We start from the raw sequence: 25,367 nt of genomic DNA on the forward strand, positions 1-25,367 counted from the left end.
TACTGCTGCTGTCATTTGACAAATAAAATTGATGCCAAGGCCAGTCAGGAGACGTGCAAAAACATCTCTGCATAGACAAGCTTTGGGTGTAGCTCTTTGCTCTTATTTTTAAACTGAAAAATGGTCCAGTTCCGATACAGCGGCTTGAATTTTATCCGCCAACAAGTTCCACTGTTCACAAACTTCAGCAGTGCCTATCTGTCAAGCTCAGGTCACAACATTTTTTGCTCATGATGTGAAATTCAGTCAAATTAATGTTGGATTATTGTTTAGTAAATAAACCATGTGCAGTTTTTAATGGACAGAGTCAGGTCTGCTAATGGAGCGATTAGCTCAAATTAGCCATAGTGGCACTTTAGTCAGATATCGACAATTCTTTAATAAAGCAAGCACAGAGAGCAAAACTGGAAGTTTTTCCTACAGAAAACGATATCGCTCTTCTGCTGACCTGCTTTGGCATGAGTATATAATAGTTAAGGGGAGAAGGGTTAGTTGTTGTGAGTGGTTGTAAACAAGATCTGCTAGTAGAGGGATTAGCAGGGACTTAGCTACAGCACTGGTTTTGTCTGAACTGGACATGTCTTTATTAAAACATACTCACAGAGCAATACTGAAAGATTTCTGTGACAGATGTTTTGCTCTACTCCAGCTCTGTTTCGGTATGGATTTCTGATCATTATGGTCGGCTTGTCCAGCATATCCAGGGCCTTCTGCTGTGTTAGCTGTTAGCATGGATGATGCTAGATCACATTTCTTGTTAAAACCAGATCAGAAAGCTACAACAAAAGCTTGTCATGGTGGAGAAGATATTTTGCGCATCTCCTGTGGTGATGTGTCCCCTCCCTGCACAAAAGAGCACAGAATAAAGGGAGGATATTTTCTCCTCACCGTTCTGCCAACAACATTAGTGCTGTGGTTGACTTGATGTGTAACAATAAATCCATATAAATAAGGACAGTACCAGGTTGTGTAACCTTTATACAAAACATTATGTAATATTTAGTCATACTTTCAGTTTTATGGTTTATCTACTGTCCCCATGTTCTATTTAGAGTTTGATTTATTTGGGAAATATTTTGACAAAGCAGTATTATTTATTTTATTAACCTTCCCAGATGTATGTCAAATATATTCATGCAATGTATGAGTCGATCTGTTTCCTGCTGACAGGGCTTTATATTTAAAACTTTTGGGATCTTTCAATTCTCAACCCAAAGACATTAGGGACAGCACAAGTACAAATCCCAACAAAAAATCACTGCCAGAACACACAATTCAGTCAGATATTTCAACAGGCACCCCAGATAGTTGCAGTCAGCCATATACTAGGTTTTATCCCAGTCTTGTTAATCTAATATTACTTTATTTTAACTCAACACATCTTGAAATACAGTCAAGTGTACAGAAAAAGTGAATTTTATAGTTAGTGAAACTTTTTTTTTCTTTTTTTAATTTAGTCAACAATAGAAGAAAAGAAGCCAGATGTGATGAAGTAAGCTGTCTGGCTGACAGCTGGTGTTTATGAAAAGCTCTGTTTAGGCTGCTTAAACCTATACAGTCAGCTGTTTAATCCTATGCATCTCAAGAATTTGGAATATTGTGAAAAAAAAAAAACTTTTTTGTATTCTAATTCAATACATTAACCTTTCACATACTCTAGATCAATTCCAAATAAGCTAAAATATTTTAACCCCTTGTTTTGGTTGAATTTTAACAATTGCAGCTTACAAATCATGAAAACTCAGAATCCAGTATCTTAAAATATCACAATAATACATTAAAATGATTTATTTTGAAATGCATAAATCTTGACCCTCTCTAAAATGTGTGAAATTATGCACTCATTACGTAGTTAGAGCTCAATGTTTCCTGTAATAAAAAGTAAAGCACACAAGTGTGAAATATGCGTTGTGTGTAAACTAGAGAGAGGGAGAGAAAAGAGCCTAAACCTAAAGTAAATTATTGCATCCAAATGAGGTTTCTGTGTGTAAATCCTGGAGAGTAAATTCTGGTAATTGTTCATCCTCCACTGAAAACCATTGGCAACTCACTGCTAAAACCAAACTAAAACCCCTGTAATCTTTGAGGTTATAATGCAACACAACTTTGTGTTTGTTGTGTAAGCTATAATTGCTGTATTTTTTTTAATAAACTGTAATTGCTTAGCTTTTTAAAAGATCCTTAGAAGTACTTCTGATGTCCCAGCAACCTGGAACAGCAAGTACTAAAAACCTGAAGAGGTTTTTCATTTGTTTATGTTTTTATTTATTTATGTGGAGCAGCTAAACAAGGTATTAGGAGCAGGGTTTTCACGCGTTAAAGTCTTCTGGGGTTTTGTCTTGTCAGTTAATATATCCCATGATGCTGTATATAATGCATTCTGTCAATATTTGGGACCACCATACACATATGAAATTTAGATTGTTTTCTTTTATCTTTAAATTGAAAGTTAAGAAGGAGAAAGTACTAATACAGCCATCCTGTCATCCTGACTTGTGTGAACCAATTATTAAATTGCTGGTGCCGGATCTCATTATCTAAAATCTAAAATATCTAAAAGTTTTTTTTTTTTTTCCCAGTTTGACTCACAGCATCACCGCTACATAAGATGAAGGACTGCAACTTAAGCATTAGTCCACCAGCCAATAAAGCACAGAAAAAGAAGAACAGTAACAGAGTGGGATAATGTCTGAAATCACTAAAAGAGTTAAAGGAAAAACATGAAATGATGTCAAAATGTCACTAGATTGAAAATGAATATACTGTATGAATCCTTCACTTTATCTTTTTGGGGACACTTTATACTTTTCATCAGATATAGTGATATACATAATTTCATGGATGTCTTAGAATGTCTCAAGTATTGCAATACTGCTGCCTGTGGTATAGTATCTGTTGTCTTCTTGTCTTCTTGTCATCATCTTATTGTAACATATGGTAGCATATGATATGGTATTGTACAGCATGGTATAGTATGGTGTGGTATGGTATGGTATGGTTTTGTCACATATCACACCGTATTGTATTATGTTGTTCAGTACACTACTACTGTACTGTGTTATTAGGACTTTAGGTAGAACCCTAAAGTAGTATAGGGGGTAGATCCTTATATATCAGCTATTAGGCCCCTCTCCACTGGAATCTTCTACCTGTCAGGATTCTAGAGGCAGACACTCTCTACCTTTAAGAGTAAGCTTAAAGCCATCATTATTGATATTCATATCCTACAAAATGGAAAATGAGTTTATGGCCACAACAGCCATAAATTTGTCTTCCATTTGTTGTTTTGTTGTTTCTCTAGTCCCTCTTCCTGCATCCACCCCAAGCATGACTTCCCCAAATGGCTGTCAACATAAATCTGGTTCTGCTCTCAGTTCCTGCTTGTTAAAGGGAGGGTATTCCTCACCACTGTAATGATGAGCACATGATGATAAACATTGGGTCTTTACAAATTAGGCTTAGTTTAGGCTGGCCACTGTGTGAAGTGCTGCCATTTCATCGAGATCAGCTGATCGCACACAATCCCTCATCAGCTGACTGCCATCCGCTTCACACTAAGCTTCTTATTGGCTAAATGCAGTCATGCCATCGTACTTAAGCTGCTCTAGCTTGGCTTCTCTTTCCTGTTCCCTCTGCAAGCTGCTTTTGCACCCCTCCTCCACCCCAGCTCCTCCATTATGCTACATCTGACTTAACCAATGTCATTCTGTTGTCACAGATGCTCTGCTCTGCTTTGAGTGTTTTGAGGTTTCTCTCCATGCATCAGGCTTTCCTTGTATGCACAGGAAGGGCAGGAACGGGTGCTGCTCCAGCTTGGTGCTTTCTAAGCTAATGAAAAGGCAGGGGGATCCCAAAGGGCATGGGGAACCAAAAACAGCCATACCACCAAATATAAGTAACGGCAAAAAATACTTAAAATAGCTGCTAGTAGAAAGAAAATATTAGTGTTTTTTTTCTTGACTAAGTGGCTTAGACTGAAAAAGACATCAAGAGTAGTCTAGGTCTGCCCTTTTTGTGTGTTTTTAGATAACTTTGGTTATGAATTGGTGCTATACAAATTAAGATTGAATGATTGATGATCGACTTTCCCTGTGTTTCTTTCTTAAAGATTGAGTTATAGGTTCTTATGCCTTTATTTGAGGAACAGTGTAATGGACAGAGTTGGAAAATGGAGAGTGGGGAAAGACATGCAGAATTCTGAACCCCAGGTCTGTTGAGGCCAACAGCCTCTGCACACAGACACACAGACATAACCACTAGGTGACCAGAAACCCACCTCCTTGTTATTTTAAGCTCATAATCAAGAAATGTATTTTTTCAGTTTATTGTATTTCAAAATTAGACACTATTATACAAGGTCTCATCATTAGAAGTGAATGTTCTCTACTCCTGGAGTAGCCAGCGTCTGTACCCCAACAATACAAGAGTTAATTTAACTATTTGGTTCATTACTGTGACCATGAGCCGTCACAAAATGAGTGCTGTAAGGGATTCTTGTCACAGAGACAATGTGACAGTAAAACTTGACTCCATGGCCCCGGAAAGATTCATTTGAGCTTAATTAGCTAAATGAGCCGCTGCCAGTAGGAAAAACAAGACAGCTCTGCTGTTCTGGCCGACCACAGCGGTGCAACAGACATTAATGCATATAAACAAAACAGCCATTGGTCACGATACGCTCAGATACTCACACATTAGCACACAGAGGCCTGACTGGCTGTGTAAGGTATTTGTCTTTAATTCTTTTCACCCTCACCAGCTCATCTGCTCCATCTCTCTCTTTTCGCCTGTCCAAAATCCATTTTTCATTCTGAATTTCATCAACACAAACCTCAAACCTTCCCCTCTCTTCTTCATGCCTCCATCCACTCTCTTTTTACTTTCCTTGTTTGTTTTTTCCACCTCCTAACCTGCAACACTCTCTACCCCTTTTGTCCTAATCCGTCTGATCTTTCCTTCACCCTCTTTTTCCCATCTCTTCCACTTTATAATGTTTTAACCATTTTGTCTCCTTGTGTCTTCCTCTCTTGCCTCCTCTCTTCACCATTCTCTGCTGCCATCCCTCACTGTTTTCCTAGAGGATTCACACTGAAATTGAGGGAAAACATCCAAGCGTGAAATAGTCCAGAGAGGGTTCTGAATGCTCACTTGTTATTTCATTTCCAGGATGAAACAGGGGCATTAATACTTAAAAACCCTGTCTCTTCTGATGGCTCACTGAGACGGCCATGCCTTCATCTTTCCTCGAGCCTTCTCTCTCTTTCCTGTCGCTGCATTTGCTTGATTTTTTTGTCTCCATAGTTTGCTAATTTGCTCTCTCAATCACTTGCTCTTGTCCCATCTGTGTGGTATGTAAATCAAGTATTTATCACGTAAAAGTGCATACTCATCGCAACATCACAGCCCTTTTTTTCTCACTCAACTGCTCATTTCCTCTCTTCATTGATGTTTATTAGCCTTTATGATTACTCGCTGTTTATTTTGGGCTCTAGCTGCTCATTGTGCCACCCATACTTGCAGCCCAAAGGCCATGTGGGCGCCACCATTTAGGGTGTAATTATGTCACTAATGACCCCAGAAGAGTCAACACATGAAAGATAATGCATTGAAATTTATGGAAATCCTTAATTAGCTCAATAGATACTGAATGAGGCGGTGAACACTGAGGCTCTCCATAATGACAGCAAGTTTAAGAGAAGAAAAACTAATAATAGAAGTGATTACTTCATTTACAAGAGACTAGAGGAGGCCTTGTAAGGAAAGGAGGGGAGGAAACTTGTAAGGAAAGGAGAGAAGGCAAGAAAAAAGGATGCAAAAAGGAAATGATGAAGAGACAAAGTGGCAGAAACAAATTAGGAGACAGATAGTGATGAGATTTAGAGAAATAAATGTTGTTTATTCCAAAGCCAAGCACAATTAACCGTGGCACTGCCGGGCATAGCGGATGTTTCGGCATGCTGATTAGTCCAATGAGAGATGAGTGTTTCCTAGTGCCACCAGGAGAGAGGCAGGCGAACATATTATCACAAGGATAGATAAACACAGGGCACAGAGCTTAGGGAAATAATATGTGTGGGACTGACTATGTGTGGGTGTGTGTGGAAAAGTGAACGCAGGCTTTGCCTCCAACTGCACAGGAACATGTTAAAAAAAACAAAAAAAAAAAACACACTTTCTTGTGTCTCATACTCGCTCTCTGTTTTTCCTTATCTTCCTGATCTTCATGAACATTACCACGGCCACACATACACATAAAAACACACGCAGACACAATGAAGGATCCGAACGTGCAGCAGAACGGAAATTACTGTCCTACAATGGAATGAAGAAAGAGAAGAGGAAATATGTTGGAGAGAGGGAATAGAAAAGGATAGGGAGAGTAATTGTGTGGGCACATAAGTGTGTTGCCTCTGGTGCGTTACACCTGCCTGCTTGAACAGATTTCCACACTGGGATACAATAAGACACACTTGAGGAAGTCTGCAATATGAAATTGAGTGTTGGAAACCATTTGTCATGTATGCATTTCTACACACAAACTCCATGGCTGTGATTTAGCATGAGTGTTTGCATATGTGTGAATGAATGCATACATATTAAGACCTCCTGGGCTTGGACTGATTTCATTACAGAGCCGAAATGTATGCATGAATTTGATGTGCAGCTTCATATAGAGCTAAAACTAGAAAAGTTAGTTTTGGGGAAAATGGTTGAAGATTTATGTTCTTGTATTCTTGGTTAGAGACTTGGGAAAAGATGGTGAGCTGCCAGTGTGTTTTCCTTACCAATATTGACTGTATGTCCAAAATGCTACAAAATACAAAGCAAATCTCTGAATGCATGTTCAATCTGCACAAATATTGTTAACACATGATGTTTATCTGTTAACAGAGACTTCAGACCGCTGTGGATTTATTGCGCTTGAGGGTTAGCAACAAACCAACACGTTTTTAGAGGAAATTTGTTCTTAAAAGCCTTCGAAGCTGGGCATACACTGTGGGATTTCCACCCAACTCTCTAACAGTTGTGGTGAAAAGTCAGCTCATGCTGTGCGACTGAATTGCTTGTGATACACGAGTATTGTGCACAGTCACTCTATACAGTCTGCTGGTCGTGCACAGCCTGAGTACTCACACTGTACAAGTGAAGTTGTGAAAGACAGTGACAGAACTCTGTAATATGAAGCCGTTTCCAGTGGGCAGCAAGATGGCAACACTTCACTTAAGCTGTCAAAGTTGCTGTAGTGTTTCATTTAATTAGTCCCATGACACCTCCAGAGGGCTGAACCATGATCTCCAGAACCCTAGCTCCAACCGCAAACCATGCCAACACAGAGAAATTCTCTCTCTTACCTCCCCTACTACGTTGATATCACAATTTAAACAGCATTGCCACTTTCAACAGACCCAAAAACCAATGCTGGTTTAGTTGTACGCTATACTGAAGCCTCTGTGTTTGACACTATTTTGCAATGCGAGCTTCAGCTACCTGCTACATGTTCTTCCGCCTAAGCGTATCTGAACAGCTGTTTCAGGGGTTTATCAGAGGAATGAACAAGTAGCTAAGACAAAAACAAAACTGAAATGAAAGATTTTGACTGGAGTGATGATGACGTGCAGTTTGCGGTGGATATGAGGGGATACCTCTACAGAAGTAGGAAGAAAGAGGGGAGACAAACTTTACTGGTCAGCAAGAGAGATTACAAGTTACCTTCTGGTCTAAGTGTACAAACTTTGAGCTCATGAATACAAGAGCTGCTGTTATCACGAGTGGGACTTCACAAAACTTCTTTAGGACTTTTCTAATCAAGGATGGCAGCTCACAGACACCTGCAGCCTGCATCACTACCCATCCAGAGTTCCCTTCCTTACCGAATGCTGCCGTTTCACCAGACTTCTTCAATTTTTCTAAAAGATAAATTAAATAGGAAAAAAAACAACACTGACCGGAAGAGCTGAATAGAAATTTGTCCTCAAAGTTAGTTTATGGCTGTCGCTTCATTCGTTAAATGGCTGATAATTAGACAAGCAATAGATGAAAACTACTGTTGAAGTGGAAAAGTGGTAACCTGACACACCGATATTCAGCGTTTGGGAAAGGCAGAGCATTTGCAAAACAACTCAGAGGGACATAAGATGAAAGTTCTCTCTGTCACATCTTTACAAGCCAATCAGAGCAACAAAACACGTGACATCGTCGCCACTACCAAGGTGCGCGTGCACAGCTACGCCATATAAAACTGCATAAAGCAAACCATGGCGACTGTAGACATGTCAGTACACAACTTTTGTCGTTTTTGAAAAGAAAAGAACTCAATTCTTCTTTGTTCATCTTTTAACGAAGAAATGTCAAGTTCTGATAAAACTGGTGCTTTAGCAGCATCCACGCTTATGTCTTCCGCCATAATTGCACTGGCCTCTTGTCGCTGCTTGCATACGTCACAACTCTGCAATGCCTAAAAGTACTTGTCGCTGATTGGTCCTGTCACTTTCTAACCGGGCCCAAACGATTCAGATGGATTTGCCAGTGAGAAACAAAGAAACAGGCGTAGCCATCTGCTTTGCAAGGTTAGAAAAGTGGGAAACTGAGCTGTAATAACTAACTTTAACAGCTGTTCAGATATGCTGAGGCAGAAGAGCATGTGCCTGGTAGATGAAGCTGGCATTGCAAAATAATGCCAAACACAGAGACTATCGGGGTAAAATTAAAAATGCCAAAAAAAAAAAAAAAAAAGTTTGATATAGCGTACAGTTGAGCCAGCATTGTTTTTTTGCCCATTTTACCCAAAGCTAAATGGATTTTGTGGAGAAAAAAAGTCTGTCTGCTATGCTGTTTAGCCTAGCTTTTCCAAGCATGTCCTGTTTGAAGGGGCAATGCTCTAGTATACAACCCAACTTAAAAAATACAGAATTATCCCTATAAATCTGATGGACACTTCACCTACCAGTCTCAGCCAAACCTACAGTACAGTCAAAAGAAATAAAAGGGGTTGAGTACTTACTGTATGGAGTTCTCTATGCGTGTGATGGTGAGGAAAGCGGCTAGATTGGCAGTGTACGATGAGATGACAATAAGAGCAAACATCCACCAAAAGCCCATCATCATCCTCGTGGCTAGAGTGGTGTAGGGCACCTCTCCACCTAGAAAGAAAGAAAGAAAGAAAGAAAGAAAGAAAGAAAGAAAGAAAGAAAGAAAGAAAGCTCAGTTAGAGAAAAAAGCATCACTTGAACTCATTCAAGAAGTCTTTGCTACAGCAGAACAAGCTGTTGAAACAGCAAAGCACATCCTGAAAGATTACGTTTGGATTAACAGATCTGATCTGGAGCTTTGGAAGAGATCTGATCTTCACATGGCGGCACGAAGTGGAAGAAAGAGCATAGAATTGAATCCATGCTCATCTAAAATATCACAAGAAGACATCTTGGAGATTTGATAATATTTACACACTTCAAAGATGTAACCTTTGCAAAGTGGATCTAGTTCTTTTTAAATGTCTTAATACAAAATCCATCTTAAAGCCCTGCAGACAGAACTGTTTGGACACAAGCTGAAAAATGGATGCCGCATTAGCAGTAAATTATGTAAACCGACTTCCAGCTTGATTAATTTAAACCTAATGTTTAAATGCTTGTCAGGCCGCCCCATTAGGATTTAACATAGCCTGGAGCACATTCCAAAGAAAAGTGGCTGCAAATATAAAACCTCTTTATCCCTGTCTTGTGTTAAAAACAGCTTTTGTGGCCTTGTCCTGTGAAATCTTGTTGTGCAACTGTATAAAAAAAATAAAACGTCTCAGCTTTGTGTAAGCGCCAAAATTGGCTGTCACTCTAACCCTGAAAAAATGTTTGGATGTTTTGTCCAGGATGAAAAAATAGCACACATTCATCTTTTTCCACTGCTGTCAGGTAGATGTGGGCTAACCCTTCTATACAAATACACAGAAATCTGAAGACATTATATATGCATAGCTAATACACGCAAACACAAAAGCACACAGGGTAATGATTGATTCACAGCGCCTGAGCTCTTCCTCACTTGCTTTATTGAAGCCTGTTAGAAATGAGCCTCATTCATCCTTGTGGCAGGGGATCGCTGTGATGTCGACTCACACCAACAGACGCTCTCCCCGAGCCCAGACTCAATAATATATGTGACACCCCCGTAATCCCATGTCCCCCTTATCTCACACCTCTTCTCTTCCTCTACTGTATTCTTGATATTTTCTGTCTTCCTTTCAGGCCTTTTCTGCATCGCTTACAGCGCTTGTTATCTCTTCCTCTCTGTCTCCCCCTCTCTTGGTTCACTGGATCTTTCTCAGGCAATACATTTGCTGTTGACATCAGGTTTTACCACGAGCCCTGAGGGCAGAATAATATGTGGTGCTGCACCTTATATTCATGTCAAATAATCCCCCTTCATGTTTGCTCTGTCTTTTTCTCCCATATGGCTGCTCTTGCTTTGAATTATGTGACATCTTGAGCTCTGTTACATGTTTGAAAATTTGTCAGTCTTTCAAGACTTTTAGTTTATTTTTCCCTGCAGAGATGCTCATGCATAGCACTGTGGTAATGAAATCTTTACTTTCATTTCATCTGCTGTTTGTTCCTGCAAGCTGAGGTACGCATTTTCCAAAAAAACAAAAAAAAAAAAACAAAGGATGGATTGGAGAATACATGAAGAGCATTTTACTAGGTATGGAAAGCCCTTTCTATATTATATGGAAAACCTCTGGCCCTGCCGGGTGGTTTTGTTTCTGTAACTTGGAGGCTAAAAATCAACATGAGGCCCTTGCCCATTTAGCTAAATTAATCAAAGCAAGTGTAGGAAATAAGCCATTTGGCGGTCTTCGTGAAACAGAGACTCTGCCTTAATGGTAGTCCTGAAGCCTTATTTTTTTGTTTGGAGAGAAATTTTCGAATTATATATATATACTACACTATACTATATAATTATATATAGCTGACAAAGTCCCTCTTTGATAGGAGACCTATCAGAGAGGGCAAGAGACCCCCATTCAGGGCCACTCCACCGCCATCCAAGCAGCAGACCAGTTGTCTTCCATTGTAAACTGTTTGTTCCCAACTTGAGGACAGGAGTGCTGCAGAAATCCCACAGCTATCCAAAGAAGGACATGCAAAACTTCCCCCACCTCAGTAGGACAATGCGAGCCCTACTCTCCTCCTAAAGCTGAATCTTGGCACCACTAGACTTTTAACTTGCTGGAACCATGGAAGGAACATTGACTGGACTGACCACTGCTCACTTCTGGATCTGTTGGACATCAGACTCTAATCACACACCATGATCACAAGTAAGAAGCTTTGATGTGGGCAGAACTGGCTCTAGGAAGCGTTTCTAGGTGCATTTGTTGAAAGCTGCATTTGTTACCTTATTGTCTCTACTTAATTGTGACTGATTTACTTTGCTAAGTCAATTTATCCTGTGCAGTCCCTTCCCCTACACGAACGTTAGCGATAATGTTGCTGGTTTGTTCACCCGTGATCTGATTTTAAAACAGCTGATCTGTATGAGAAAGTTCGCACAAGTCATTAAATCCTGAACAAAATCAGCGCTGGAACTTTTTGAAGTTTCATCATCAAAACACAACTAAATAATGGAAGAAGTTGACTTTTGACAAGAGAGGCTGTGGACCAGTGGGTGTATCTATGGGGGTTTCGGTGCAGCAAATATCAGTGAGCAGGAGAGAGAAGCAGAGCAAGCGGACACTGTTCACACTTAATTGATCATGGATGGAACCGATCTCCAAAAATCTTGTGTTAATGACACCAAGGTGAAGTTTGTGTTTGGTCACATATACATTACCTTGATCATATTACCATAAAAACACCAGCCTGATGTGCAGAGGGAGCGAGAAGAAAAAACTAAAAGTGAGGCCCTCCCAGGTGATGAGGCCCTATGCGCTATGCGTGGTCTGCGTATAGAGAGGGGCAGGTCTGTATGGATACAACCAGCAGGAAGAGTAGCTTTTCTCTCCTCACACCTACTGCCAGAAATGTCCAAACATGTCCCAAACAATGACTGCAACATCTCAGACTATGTCAGAGCTTTGGAAATATGACATTTGCACATCATTAAACCTAAGGAAGCTATGCACAAATTCTAGCCAAGTGGCTGAACAAAAAACTAAAAAATATATTATCTTGTCTCAGATTGTTTTTTTTTTTTTCACATTTATTTCTGGCTGCAAAAGTGACTTTATAAAATATATACTAGGTTTGGGACAATGACTGCTGAAGTTTTGCATCTGGATGTCCCAAAATATGAAAGTTGGCAGACACTGTCAGCTTCACTGAGATGTTTTAGTTCTCTTTGTCCCAGGACAACACTGATGTCAAAACAAGTTCAAGTACAACAGACTGTCTGAAAAGGTCATTTGGTTTTGTGCTCTGAAGATGTGTGTGTTTTTAAGTGTGTGTGTTTGAGAGAAAGACAGAGGAGGACAGAGTAACAGTTAGAGAGGCAGTTTGAACATCTTTATCAGATATTGTAAAAAAAAAAAAAATCAGATTTATGAAGCTCAGTTAAATTAAGTGAACTTTGAGAAGAAGATTGAAAAAAGCCCTTTATGTGATTTATTTAAGGAGGGGCTTGACATTGATTTTAAAGTTGCCAAAATTTCAGAAACTGCTCATCCCGTTTACTGTGAAGCTCTTAAAATGTAGTTGAAATAGTGCAGAGTATAATAATTGAAGTTCCTGGTGCCCTTTTAGTGTCTGTGTAACTCAATGTCACAATATCAGCACTGAAGCTTATACAGTATTACCTTACAATAATTTCTGTTTTTACAACCATGTCATTTAGACAGTTAAATGTCTAAATGTAGACAGAAAGGTTTAAGCTTCATATTGGAAGCTGATCTGAATATCTGCAGTGTTAGAGATTAACAGGTAATACAATAGAGTGATTTCCTTTTGCTTTTATTTGAACTGTTTTCTTTTGTTACATTTTTGCTTGACTATAAGGGGGCATGAACCCTCTGTTTTAAATTTTCTACTGGTAAAAAACATCTTATAGTTCAAGGCAATTTACACTACAGCGTGAATAGATATATTATAATTTTCATTATATTGAGTAAACAACATGAAATATATACATAAAAATGGTCATAAATCTAAATCATTTAACTGAGCAAGACTGGCATAATCTTTGACTGACAGGAAGCAGCAGATCAGGCAGGGGAGCATCACATCCAACACTCGGACCACCAGCAATGGTGCCCCCCAGGGTCGCGTCCTCTCCCCACTGCTCTTCTCCCTAATGACTGGACCTCAGGGGCCCCTCGGTGAAACTCCTGAGGTTTGTGAATGACACCACTGTCATCGGTCTTGTCCGTGATAGTGATGAGTAGGGATGGGAATCAAAACCCAAATCCATAAGGACCCGGTTCTGTGTTTTTTAAAAAATCTGAAAATCAATAACATTTTAGCTTACCGATACTGCTATCCAGTCTCGCAGGCTCTGTGACGTAACATCATTTTAAGATAAGACTGGTGTAAAAACATACATCAGTTCTATCAAGGGGAACATAAACTAAAAGCGATCAATATTGTGCATCACATTAAACCAGACCAACTGTTGGCATCAGGAAAAAAGACGCTGCCTGCAAGTCACATGCAATTATTATTATCTGCCTGCGCTGGGAGTAACAGGCTCTCATATCATTCCATTCAGCTGCTTCAGACAATTTTCTTCTTCAGCTGCTCAGATAAATGCTGAAAAGTGTTCCAAAACTTTGTAGTAAGTCCTGTTTGTTAATAGTATTAATCTAGTGTAGAAATCCATGGTGGAATCAGCAGAATTCAAGTTAATTAGCAAACTTAACGAGCTGAAGATGGAAAATATGATCTGTTTAGTTAACCTCAGTTTTTGACGAGAAACCTTAACAAATACAGCTGTGAATATGAAGAATGTGCTTGTGTTTGAGGGATATAAAAAAGATGTCACAGACTGAATCATAGCTTTGTAACTCAGGCAGTACTCAGCTTAGACCACTTGAGTGTAAATATTTTTCTCCATTTTGTTTTTCCACCAAACTATAGAAAAATATCGATAGTGGTATCGATAAGGACTCTGATCAATAAGGAGTATCGTTAAGGGTATCAATATCAATAAAAATTAACAATCCTCATCGCTAGTGATGAGTCTACATATGGAAGGTGGTGCAGCTGGTCCCCTGGTGTGGTCAGAACCCACTCAAGACTGTGGAGATGACAGTGGACTTCAGGAGGAGCAACCCCTCCTTTACCCCACCCCACCATCCTGAACAGTGTAGTGTCTGCTGTGGACAGCTGCTGATCATTTTCAGACTGCTTTGTTGAATCAAGTGTTGTATTACAGAATTTTTCTCTACCTTTGGTACAAGAAAGTAGCTCACTGATCATCAACAGCCGGCCCGAGGGCCAAATCAGGCCCTCTAAAGCTTTATGTCCTGTAAATTCAGAAAAGGAGGAAAAGATGTTGGGATTTGAATTTTATCTTTCAGCTTTAAATGTCTGCAGCTATTAAATCCACCCCCAAAACAATTAGTATTGAAATAGATGTAGAATGACTTAACATCTTTCTTGTCAGCCATTATTAGTACTTTTTTTTTTTGATTGTTAAGGACTGGCAGAAATGGCCAGATTAAGTGATGAAAAGAGGCTCAAGAGTGGCACAAGGGGAAAAAATTTGCCTGAAAATTGGTGAAAAGAGGTTAAAATGTGGAAAATTTCTAAAAGGGTAAAAAGTGGCAACAAATAGATAAAATAGAGTGACACAAATGGGATAAAATATGCAAGAAAAGTGGTTTAAAAGGGACTGAAGAATTTAAAAAATTGAGTAAAAGAGGCAAAAAGAATCAGACATGGGTTTAAAGTGGCAAAAACAACACAAATAGCCCGGCAAAGTAGTGGAAAGGGTTATAGAGTGACACACAGGGGCAATAATAGGAAGGAAAGTTGCCAAAAGGGTGGCAAAAAGAGTGGAAAGTGGCAAAAATGAACAAAAATGGGTAAAGAGGGGCCAAAAATGCTGCAGAATGGCAGAATAGAGTATTGAAAAGGGGTTGAAAAAAGTGCCAAAAATGAGTTAATACTGGTACTAAATCACAACAGGGGAGGGCCCCTTTTCTGAGATTTTCAGGGGCACAGCTAATTCTGTGGGCAGGCCTGTCTTATTGCGGCCTGCTGCATTACAGATTATAGGGATAGATCTCACTGCTAGTGACTAAAAATGCCCTGCATTTTGAAAGAAAATAAAAATCCTCATTTAAAAATATGTTAATCAGACCAAAACATTTATTTCATTTTTGCCTATTTGAAAGTCCGGCTCCCAGAGTCTCTGTCAAAACTAAAGCTGGCCCTTGTGAAAATGTAATTGATGACCCCTGAAGTAGCTCAATAATTAAGAATGTTTCTATTCTGCACTTCAAATGCTTGGCATAGTCAAAAACAGCTCAAAATATGGCCTTTTATGTAACATTTCTTCATGCAGAAATCCCCTCTTGCCCCCCAAGGGTTGTTATCTGTTGCTTCATGACGTCATCTGCAAAGAAACTACTGTCACATCATATAGTGGACTCTGCTATATTACCTTCCATCTCCAGACCCCCTTCCTCTGTCCAACATGCAGGGACAGTGTCAAGTTGTGAGGCGAAAACCCAACTCATGAGGATTTTCCAGAAATTGTCGGATCTGCATTGTTGTCAGAATCACACTGTACTTCATGTTTGAGTGAGGCGACAGAGCCATGGGTGATGTGGATGTGAGCAAGCTGCAAGTGCAGCTGTTTTCATACATTCGGCACTGACATTTTCCTGAATATGCTTTTTCACACTTGTCCATCAAAGCAAAAAGTTTTTCCTGTCAAATTAGGGAGAAATGGGGGAAGTAAAAATTTCCTAATGGGCAGACCTGCTCACAGAAATTGCTGGGCCCCTCACTGACTCAAATAAAAGGCCCTCCTAAAGTGTGATTTAGTAATGTCAGTGAATGTATCAGCAATCTTAGTGCTAGCCTCTTGGTTAACATTTGCCTCCTCAGCCAGGCTCGGATCAGCTTTAAAGCTATCTGAAAAAAGTTTGTTATTTTTATGATTACAACACCTTCCTTTCTTCTTCTTTCATTCAGGTTCTGACATGTAAACTGCTGGCCTAGAAGTTAAGCTGCACTGGCCTGCCCATCATGTTACTATTTCAAAATAAAGCCTCAAACCACTTCAAGAAAATGCCGTTTACATAACAGGCTATTTCTGTATACAGTATCTCCTTTCTGTTGGGCTTAGAATAAAGAAGAGTTTCTTTAAAGCATTTATCAGAGGAACCTTTTATTTTTCCCACACTTCCTGAAAACCTACTGACTAAGGTGCTACTGTATGTGAATATGTTTATGGATTCGAGAGCAGGAATAGCAATCGAGCTGCTTTGTGGGTGCCAGCCCGCAGCTTCAAAGGAACCCTATTGTGTGTCCCCTCAATATAGCTCTACATACTCCCAATCTTTTCTCTACTGTACTGCTCCCCCTGCTATTCTCTACTCTGTTTCCATGTAGCTGTGCACACAACACTTCTCTGTTTCTTTGTACTACGCTTGAAAGGTTTCTCAGTATGATTTATAAAGTAGAACAGAGGTGATGCTTGGAGGAGCCAGATAACTCAAGGTACCATATACTATCTTACAGCTAAAATAGCTTCTTTAAAGTAAATCCCCAAACTCCCAGGTCAACAGTTGTTTGTAAAATATTGCTAAGCCTAAAATAGCTTAAAATAACAGAAAATTCACAAACTTAGTGAAAATCAGTGATTAGCAGTAGTAGTGTTGCCAATTAATCTGATTATCAGTTTGCTGTAGAAATGCCTGCCAGTATTTGATTATTCTGTTTTCTATGCCTCCATGCTGGTGATAGCCAAGGAAGAAGGCATTATGTGCTTGGGTTGTTCCTGTGTCCGTATGCAAGTACTGACATTTGGGCCATTATTGTGCACACGATATCTCAAGAATTCTTTGGCACATTTTCTTCAAACTTTGCACAAAACTCCACTCTGACTCAAGGATGAAGGGATAAGATTTTGGAGATCAAGGTCAGAGTCATTGGAATCACAGTCAGTCTTTGCTTATAATATTTCTACACATCACACTACCACAGAAACCTCCACAGCCCTTCTTCTTGGACCACGACAGTACCGTCAATGTCCAGCAATATGGTATCTTACAAAAGCATTTTACCACCAGGTGGAACAAAGATCAACCTGATAGGTTATTAAAGTAACCTTTGGTTGCAGGCTGCAGTGCTGTGAATGAGAAAAGTTTTCAACTACATCATGTTTGGAAGAAAAGATAATCATATACTTTTGAATGAATTCTGGGGACTCTGACGGTTGAACAGATGAGAGGATGGATGGGTGGATGGGCAACTGGACAGATAGATGTATTGGATTATGGATGTATGGATATATAGATGCATAGATGGACAGATGGATGGATGAACAGATGGATGTATGGATGAATTGATGGATAGATGAAAGAGAGATTGAGGGGCAGCCAGAAAGATGGATGGATGGATGGATGGATGGATGGATGGACAGACAGATGGACAGACAGGCACATAGATGGAAGGATGGGTGGATGTATGGACAGATGGACAGATGGATGGATGTAGGCTTCAAGGATGGATGGATGGATGGACAGATGGATGGATGCATGATGTGTAATCTTACAATAGAAATACAACATTTGCATAAAGTCAATAATAAAATACTGTAAAGTTCCAGTTATAGATCTTCCAGAAGCTGCCACAGACACTGCTATTTTCAGAGCTCTAGTCTGATTCATTTGGATGTTAATGTCAAATCGACAGTTAATAAATTGCAACAGCATCACTGAAAAGTTTCCGTGTCTCACCTGAAACCACTTTGTGAACAAAGTGTGTTGGCCTCTTCCCCACTCTATCAGATTTACAGCCCACACACACAGGATCAAGGTTGTTTGGACTCAATCATCTTCCTCTCTGATTAGTTTGTCTCAACACTGAGGGATGAGGGTGCTGCCCTGCTTCCTCATATATCTGAGAACCTGTTGATGCTCTTACTGGATGTGTTGGCAGCTTCCCAAACACAGTGTGTGTTTCACAGTGTGTGTTTCTCTATGTGAATGTTTTTGTGGTTCTGTAGTTTGGCTGTTTCTATATAATATGCTGTTGTACTTCTTATTACTTTCCTAACAACGTGAGGTCAATTACAATTCACAGCCACAGCATATTTCTGGAAAAAGGCCCGCTCAGTAGCCGTGAGCAGTCATCTGTGTGTTTTGTGCTCATTTAGCTAAACTAAGAGGGAGATGAGAGAGGAGAATCCAACCACAGATAGTCTGAAGGTCTAACAGAAAAAGGTAAAGTATTAAAGAACAGGAGAGTTTAGTGCAAATACGAGTGCTAGGAAAAATCAATTTACACACACAAGTACTGGTGTTTGTCTCCTGTGCAGCTGCTTTTACTTCCTTGGTTTACACCTGCAGCAATGAATAGCAGTGTTACTTCCTGGTGCCAGTAATGTAGAACTGTTGCTGATGAACACACTTCCTGTACTGGAGAAAGACATGCAACCTCTCCTGTTTTCATTAAAGAAAAGGGTGCTCTGGGGATTTTACATTCCACAGGATAAGAGGAAGAATGACCTAAAGCACAGGTCTGAGCCGCTAAATAAAAGACACCCAGAGTAGCATTAAGTAGAGCAGCCAGCAACAACTGACCATCACTTTGGGGATCAGACAGCCTTTTCTGAATGAACAGGAAAAAAACAAGCTTAACACGTAGTGGCTTTTCATAATCCTTTCAAGTCTATTTTAGACATAACCAGAAATGTTCAGTTTTCAACATCTGTTGCAACTGTGACACATTCAGCTGACAGTTGCCAGTTAACACATTACTTGTTAAACCACAACACTTACTCCCCCACAGCAATGAGTCTTAGATTTATAATCACATCATTTTTCACTGATTATTCATTCATTTTCTACATGGCTCATCCTGTTTGGGGTTGCAGGGGGCTGGAACTGATCTTAGCTGTCACTTTGGGAGAGGCAGGGTACACCCTGGACTAAACGCCAGACAACCAGCCACACTCACACCTACGGAAAATTCAGAGTCATCAGTTTACCTAATCAGCATGTACTTGGTCTGTGGGAGGAAGCTGAAGTCAGAGCTGAACATGAACTTTTTTTTGCCCCATATCTGCTGTGGCTGGTAGTTTTTTTAAAGTTACTAGCCACTCTGAATTTCTCTAGGCACAATTTTGTTGTTGGGAAGATAATGACTATGACTCTGGCATGTTAAAATTTTCTTCAACATTTAAACTCCATTGTAATGTAAATGAACACTATATTTCCAAATTTCAAACCTTGCCCCCCATCCAGCCGGGAATAAAATACAACTGAATATAAAATATGGGAAGAAAGCCATTATGTTTGTGTGCTATCTAAGCTACTTTTCAGTTATATTGGGAGGGAAAAATTCTCCCTTTATGTTCAAATAATCCTCCTTAAGATAGGCATCTAACTTATAAACACATTTAAGCACAGGTAGATTGAAACACAGGTTATGACAATCATAAATTCAATCTGCCAAAGTGGCTAGTTGGAGTTGCACATGTACCTGTCACAGACAAACTTCACCTGTATTTGGCAGGTTGGTGGTTCATTTCAAGCCCTGGCTGCAGTACCTGGAGAGAACATGCAAACTCCGCACAGAAAGGCCTGACAGACAGGGAATTGAACCATGGAAGTGTCTTACCATAAGGCATGGGCATAGCGGAGGGGGGGGATCTTAGTAGTGATGGGAAGTTCGGCTCTTTGGCTCAGCTCCCAAAGAAGAGTCGGCTCTTTCGACTCCCAAACGGCTCTTTATTCAGGATCTTTTGTAGCCCTATATTTTACCTTAATTTCCCAAAAAATAATGGTTAGTGTGTTGAAAACCCTTTTGTATTCAGTGTTTTTATGAGAAGTCTTATAATTGCCTAATTTTGTGCATTTATTCTGTCACAAAACCATTCTTAGGTTTAGCATTTAAATTCCACTGTTAGGGCTAGAATTAATGCAGAGCGGATGTAGATGCATGTTTGCACATGCGCAGCACAAATCGGGTTTCCGGGACAGATTGGGTAGCGACACCCCCCTCTCTGTTTTCACATAATGGTATAATCCTTTATCCTCACATGTGATTGGCTGCAAGACCGCCATGCTGGCCAATCAAAACAAAGTTCTGACCAAAGCTGGGGCTGAGCACTATGAGAGCTAAGCGGTGAAAGGCCAAAAAAACTGGGAGCCGGCTCTCACTCTATGTGACCCTGATTCACTACAAAGTATCGGCTCTTAGAGCCGCAGCTTTTGCTCATGACCCATCACTATCTCTTAGTAACTAGTGACATTATTGAATCAAAGTGACTAAATGAATAGGTCAACAGACTGAAATTTGTATCAGATGGAGAAAAATACAATACTGGAGGCCCCCTGCTCCTCCAAACATAGTAAAAACATTGCTCATAAATGGGGGAATTATGGTTCAAAAACACATTAAAATGCATAGATATTAGTAAAAATGAGGCAACATTTGTTGTTTGGCTTGCCAGTTTAGGGGACCCTGTCTAATTTTCTTTCTGGGGCCTAAAATCCCTATCTAAGCCACTGGTTAAAGGTGACAGCGGTAACACCTGTGGCACTATACAGCCCTTCTCACAGATTAGTTTTCATACTAAATTCTTGATATTTTAGTTTAACAGATGAGTCAATGGACTCCTTCTCAGGCAAAGCCAAAGAAGAAACTGGATCACATGAGATTTTGACTCTGATGAACATGCAGTGTCAAAATGTAAGTCTTTTGCACCACATTAAATTTCAAAAAGTAACTCATGTGCTCCAGTTTCTTCTTCGGATTCTCCTAGGAGATGGAGTCCTAAAGATCATCTTTTAAATGTATAAAGCCCTTTCAGAGAGCACAGACCTCCACCTGTATAGATAATTGAAGCCCAAGACTCTTCAATATTTCACTTTTTTCTCATTTTATTTATAAACTCTCAGAGGTCCACATGTGTTTATTTTTGTTTTTTATATTTTTATCGTTTTCTTTTGACAGTACAAACCAATTAGAAAATGCTGACCATGCACATATTTGGGATCGTTTTTTTTTAGCACAATCTTAACGTTATGAAATGAAAACTATATTTTAACGTACTCTATTAGATAAAGGTCCACTAAAACAGCGCTTTTGTTTGAAAAAAATTTTCGACTTACTGTAAGTATACAGAGAACAATATGGCATTTTTACAATCCAAGACCGTGAGGGATTCCGAAGCAGTCCAAATTAAACAGAAAAAGATGTGTAAGTGAGCCAGAATAGAGCTAGATGCAGAAAAATACACTCATATACATAGGTGTGTTTTCCCACATACAGTGCTGTGAAAAAACATTTGCCCCCTTTCTGATTCCTGACTGTTTTGCATATCAAACCAATTTTTATATTTCACAAAGACAACACAAGTAAATAGAAAATGCAGTGTCTGAATGACTGTTTAATTTTTTAAGCGGGGAAAAAAATCCAAACCTATCTGGTCCTATGTGAAAAAGTAATTGCCCCCCTTGTTCCCTTGTTAAATCATGGCTTAACTGTGATTAACCACCATTTTTGGAAAGCTGAGTTCAGTTTCACTGGCCACAACCAGGCCTGATTACCACCAGATTTGTTGAATCAAGAAATCGCTTAAATAAACCTGTCAGACAAATGGAAGTAGCAACAAGATCTCAGAAAGAAACGCATCATGCCATGATCCAAAGAATCGTAAAAAAGTCGTATTAATGTGACTTAACTCATGGCGTAGTAACATCTTTTGATGTTTGTGATTAATGCATTAATGCTGACAGGCAAATCTTGAACAGAGTTTTTTTTTTCGTATTTTTCTTTCAAATGATAATTTGCCAAATCCGTAACCTGTGTTCTGGTTAGTCAGTGAATGGCATTACATTAAGAAGGAGGACAGCAGGCTAGTGGACAGGCTCATCCTCTATGAGTGTAAAACAACCAGTGTCAACAAGACAAAGGGTCAGACACTGTGAACAAATTGGTGATTAGGACTAGCTCTGTCATTATGGATGACTTATAGACAATTACAGCACTCTTCACCGCATGCTGTGGATGTACACAAGCACCTTCAGTCTCTTGTTTATTATTCTGAAGTGTGCCGAGAGGTGCTCCAGGCATCCACTCCTTCAAACTTGTGACTCTGGGATCTGGTCCCACAACAGCAGCAACATGTTTGAATAATTTCTGTCTCTGTCTCAATCTCTCTCTGTCTCTCTCCAGCTTCAGACAGAGAAGGAGGTCCTCACAGTGTCTGCCCACAGCTCTGGATCCACTTCTATCAAATGCCCCATCATTTTTTAAAATCTACATTCCCGCTGCCAACCGTTCTGAGCTTTCTCTTCAAAGTTACATCATCACACTCCAGTTATTCTTGGATGAAAGACGACCGGAACAGTTCATTAGAGCTTTTTAAATGAAGAAAGAGAGTTAGAGTATGTTCAGCTGATGTCAGCTCCCAGTAGGAATCACTGCAATCCTGCAACAAAATGATGTAACTCTTTTTTTTTACTACAATTTGGATAATTTCATTCTTTCAACGGTCTCACTGAACAATATACTGGCAGGCTTGTAAAGCTAGAAGTACCAAACAAAAACATCAGATTCAGAATTACTTTTACAGCCAAGTACTTTGACACTTGTAGGAATTTTTCTTCTTTCTTCATGCAAAATCATCAGACAGATGGTCTTATCTGACAACCCAATCACGTTAGTATCATGTTTAGTTTGCACATTTATGATTTTGATCCAAATCCTGAACAAACTGTTCAGGTACTTCTTAAACCAAGTCAATATTTTCCAAAAATTTCTTTTATTTTTTTCCACTTATTTTATTGTATTCTAATAAAGTTCTTAAAAAATAATCATAAAAAAACACCAAAAAACTTTGTTCCCTTTACTACATTAAATAGATAACTAAATAGATAAATAAAAAAGCTGGCGTCAGGCCAACACCTTGTATCTCCATCAAGGTTATAATAGTTTTGGGTTTTTAAATAGTTTTTATTTTATTTCGTTTTTACCTTTTGTTTTACATTTCAGTGAAGTTTTAATTAGTTTTGCCAGCTGAGTTGCTAGTTTAGTTTAGCTTTTTAATTTTGCAAAAATGCTTCGTTTTAGTTTAGCTTTTAATAGTTTAAGTGTTAGTTTTAGTTTTTCCGGCGATATAAGATACCTGTCAGGAGTGAGACCCAAAAGGGCTCTTCATCTTTTATTTCATTTATTCAATTTTAATGTTTGTATACAACATAAGACCAAAACTTACCATTGTGTGATGTCTTTTCAGATCAAACCATGGGGTTTTACTATCTAAGGGGATTTTCTCTTTAATCTAATTTAATTTTAATTAGTTTTAAAAGCATATAGTTTAGTTTGATTTTTTTAAGAACTTTATTTCTGTTTTGTCACCCTCAATATCTGTAAGTTGATTTTTTTTTTTTTTACAAAATATACAGTAAAAAAAAAAAAAAAAAGCAGTGTCACATTATTTACCTAACTTTTTTTTTATTCCTGAACTGTGGTGATTTTGGATATAGGAGGCTTTGGCCTGATGGCAGCGACACTGAAACAATGATTACCAATTTGATTAAAATGACTGAAAAGAAAATGCACTGCACAAAGTAAATCTTACTCACTGTATTTTCCTAATTTCTGGTTGAAAACATCTCAGTAGACTTCATGTGACAAGCACTGATAAATATTTTATGTCAGGACATTACAAGCCAAAAATAATGCCTGAAAAGCTTTGAATTAGTAAATTCATTTGGCAATGCAGCAGGTAAAATGTAATTGTTCAGTGTCTAGAAATGAAAGATTTAGATAAGAGGTTTCAAGTTAGTTGTTTTTCCGGACCTCTCAGGTGAAAGCGTGTGATAAATTCCAAACAAGGCCAAACCTAGATGGCTAAACCCCTATAGTCACCTTAAATGAGGCTGATTGGTCCGGCCATTCTCAGGCTGGGGACAAACATATCCGCTGGAAGCTTTACAAGAAGGATCCTTCTGATGTTAGACATGGAATCTGGTCTATCCACGTACTTCGAAAGGTTGTCTTTTTGAACAGTTATATAAAGCCAACACAGCGGTGGCTGGCCAGACTGGCTCCTCAGAGAAAAAGAATAAATCAGCAGCGAGCACAATAGAGTATCTAACATATGATCAGCACACATGCAGCAAAAGAAAAGAAAAAAGAAGCAGCCGAAGGCAAAGATTTGACTTTTATCCCTGAATTTACAGATACTCAGCTACTGAATCTCTGCTCATGTCGTGCTGTTTTTCATGTGGAACTCTGAACTTTTTTAAACATTTATTTTGTGACTCAGTGATGCACATAGAAGCTGTTACTGACAGCCACTGACTGTGTAGGCTTCAAGAAAACTACAACAATAAAAGCAGCATAAAAAGGCTCAGATGGTTTTACAGTGGCTACTAAAGCAGTGGTGGATGACAGATGTAGTGCTGCTAAGAATCTGTCATTAGGATTATTATTTTTTAGCTGGATTACAAAGAGAATGCTTGGTATTTAAAAGCCAACTTAAATGTCTGACTGAAGAGATCTCAGTAAAGAATAATATTAACATTATTTACCATTCTTTTATACTTGTCTTTCAAGAGCCCTGCACTCTTTTTCTGTGAAACTCTTTGAATTTTAAATCACTCCCAAACAGAAAAACAAAAGCCCTCTTCTAAACCATCGTGACAACTTTCAAACTTTCCTCTGCTGTCTAAATAATCTTGCACAATATGCTTTGCCAATCAGGCTGTTTATAAAACAGCAGGTTCTTTCTATTTTCCTCTAAACCGCTTTTTCATGTCACAGAATTCTTCACTCAAAGTCTTAAGACAAAATAATGTTGACAGTTTTTCCAACTTCTTACAAAGATGGAAGGACGCTCAAGCAGCAGCTTCTCATCCACGTCTCCATAATCAAAGCACCAAAACACCTTGACTGAAGTCTACGTTAAACATGATTACCCATACTGTATGATCACATGTTGTAGAAGTGTGACTGCTCTGAGTGAAAGAGGCAGATAAGAGGAAGATGCTTCCCATCTAAGGGCAAAGTGTTTGAAGTTGGGCCACTTTAAATGGAGAAAAACATGTTTTTAAAGTGAAGCATTTTATATTCTCCACTCTGTGGCAAATACAATAATCTCTGACATCTGCAATTATGAGTAATGTAATCAACACTTTCCAGCATCTCCAGGCAACAGAGCATGCCTGATTATGATAACGTGTTTATGCACAG

General features: G+C 39.1%; 1 protein-coding gene across 2 annotated transcripts in view; it reads right to left on the reverse strand.

Moving 5' to 3' along the window:
• Positions 1-25,367, reverse strand: part of grid2 (glutamate receptor, ionotropic, delta 2) — a 923,745-nt gene that overhangs the window by 123,170 nt on the left and 775,208 nt on the right. For both annotated transcript variants that reach the window (XM_041786464.1, XM_041786465.1), the window contains exon 12: positions 9,002-9,140. In XM_041786464.1, coding sequence (XP_041642398.1) covers positions 9,002-9,140 — 139 coding nt within the window. The remainder of the gene's footprint in view (positions 1-9,001; positions 9,141-25,367) is intronic.

This window comes from Cheilinus undulatus, linkage group 5, assembly GCF_018320785.1.
Source record: "Cheilinus undulatus linkage group 5, ASM1832078v1, whole genome shotgun sequence".
In the NCBI taxonomy this organism is placed as follows: Eukaryota; Metazoa; Chordata; class Actinopteri; order Labriformes; family Labridae; genus Cheilinus; species Cheilinus undulatus.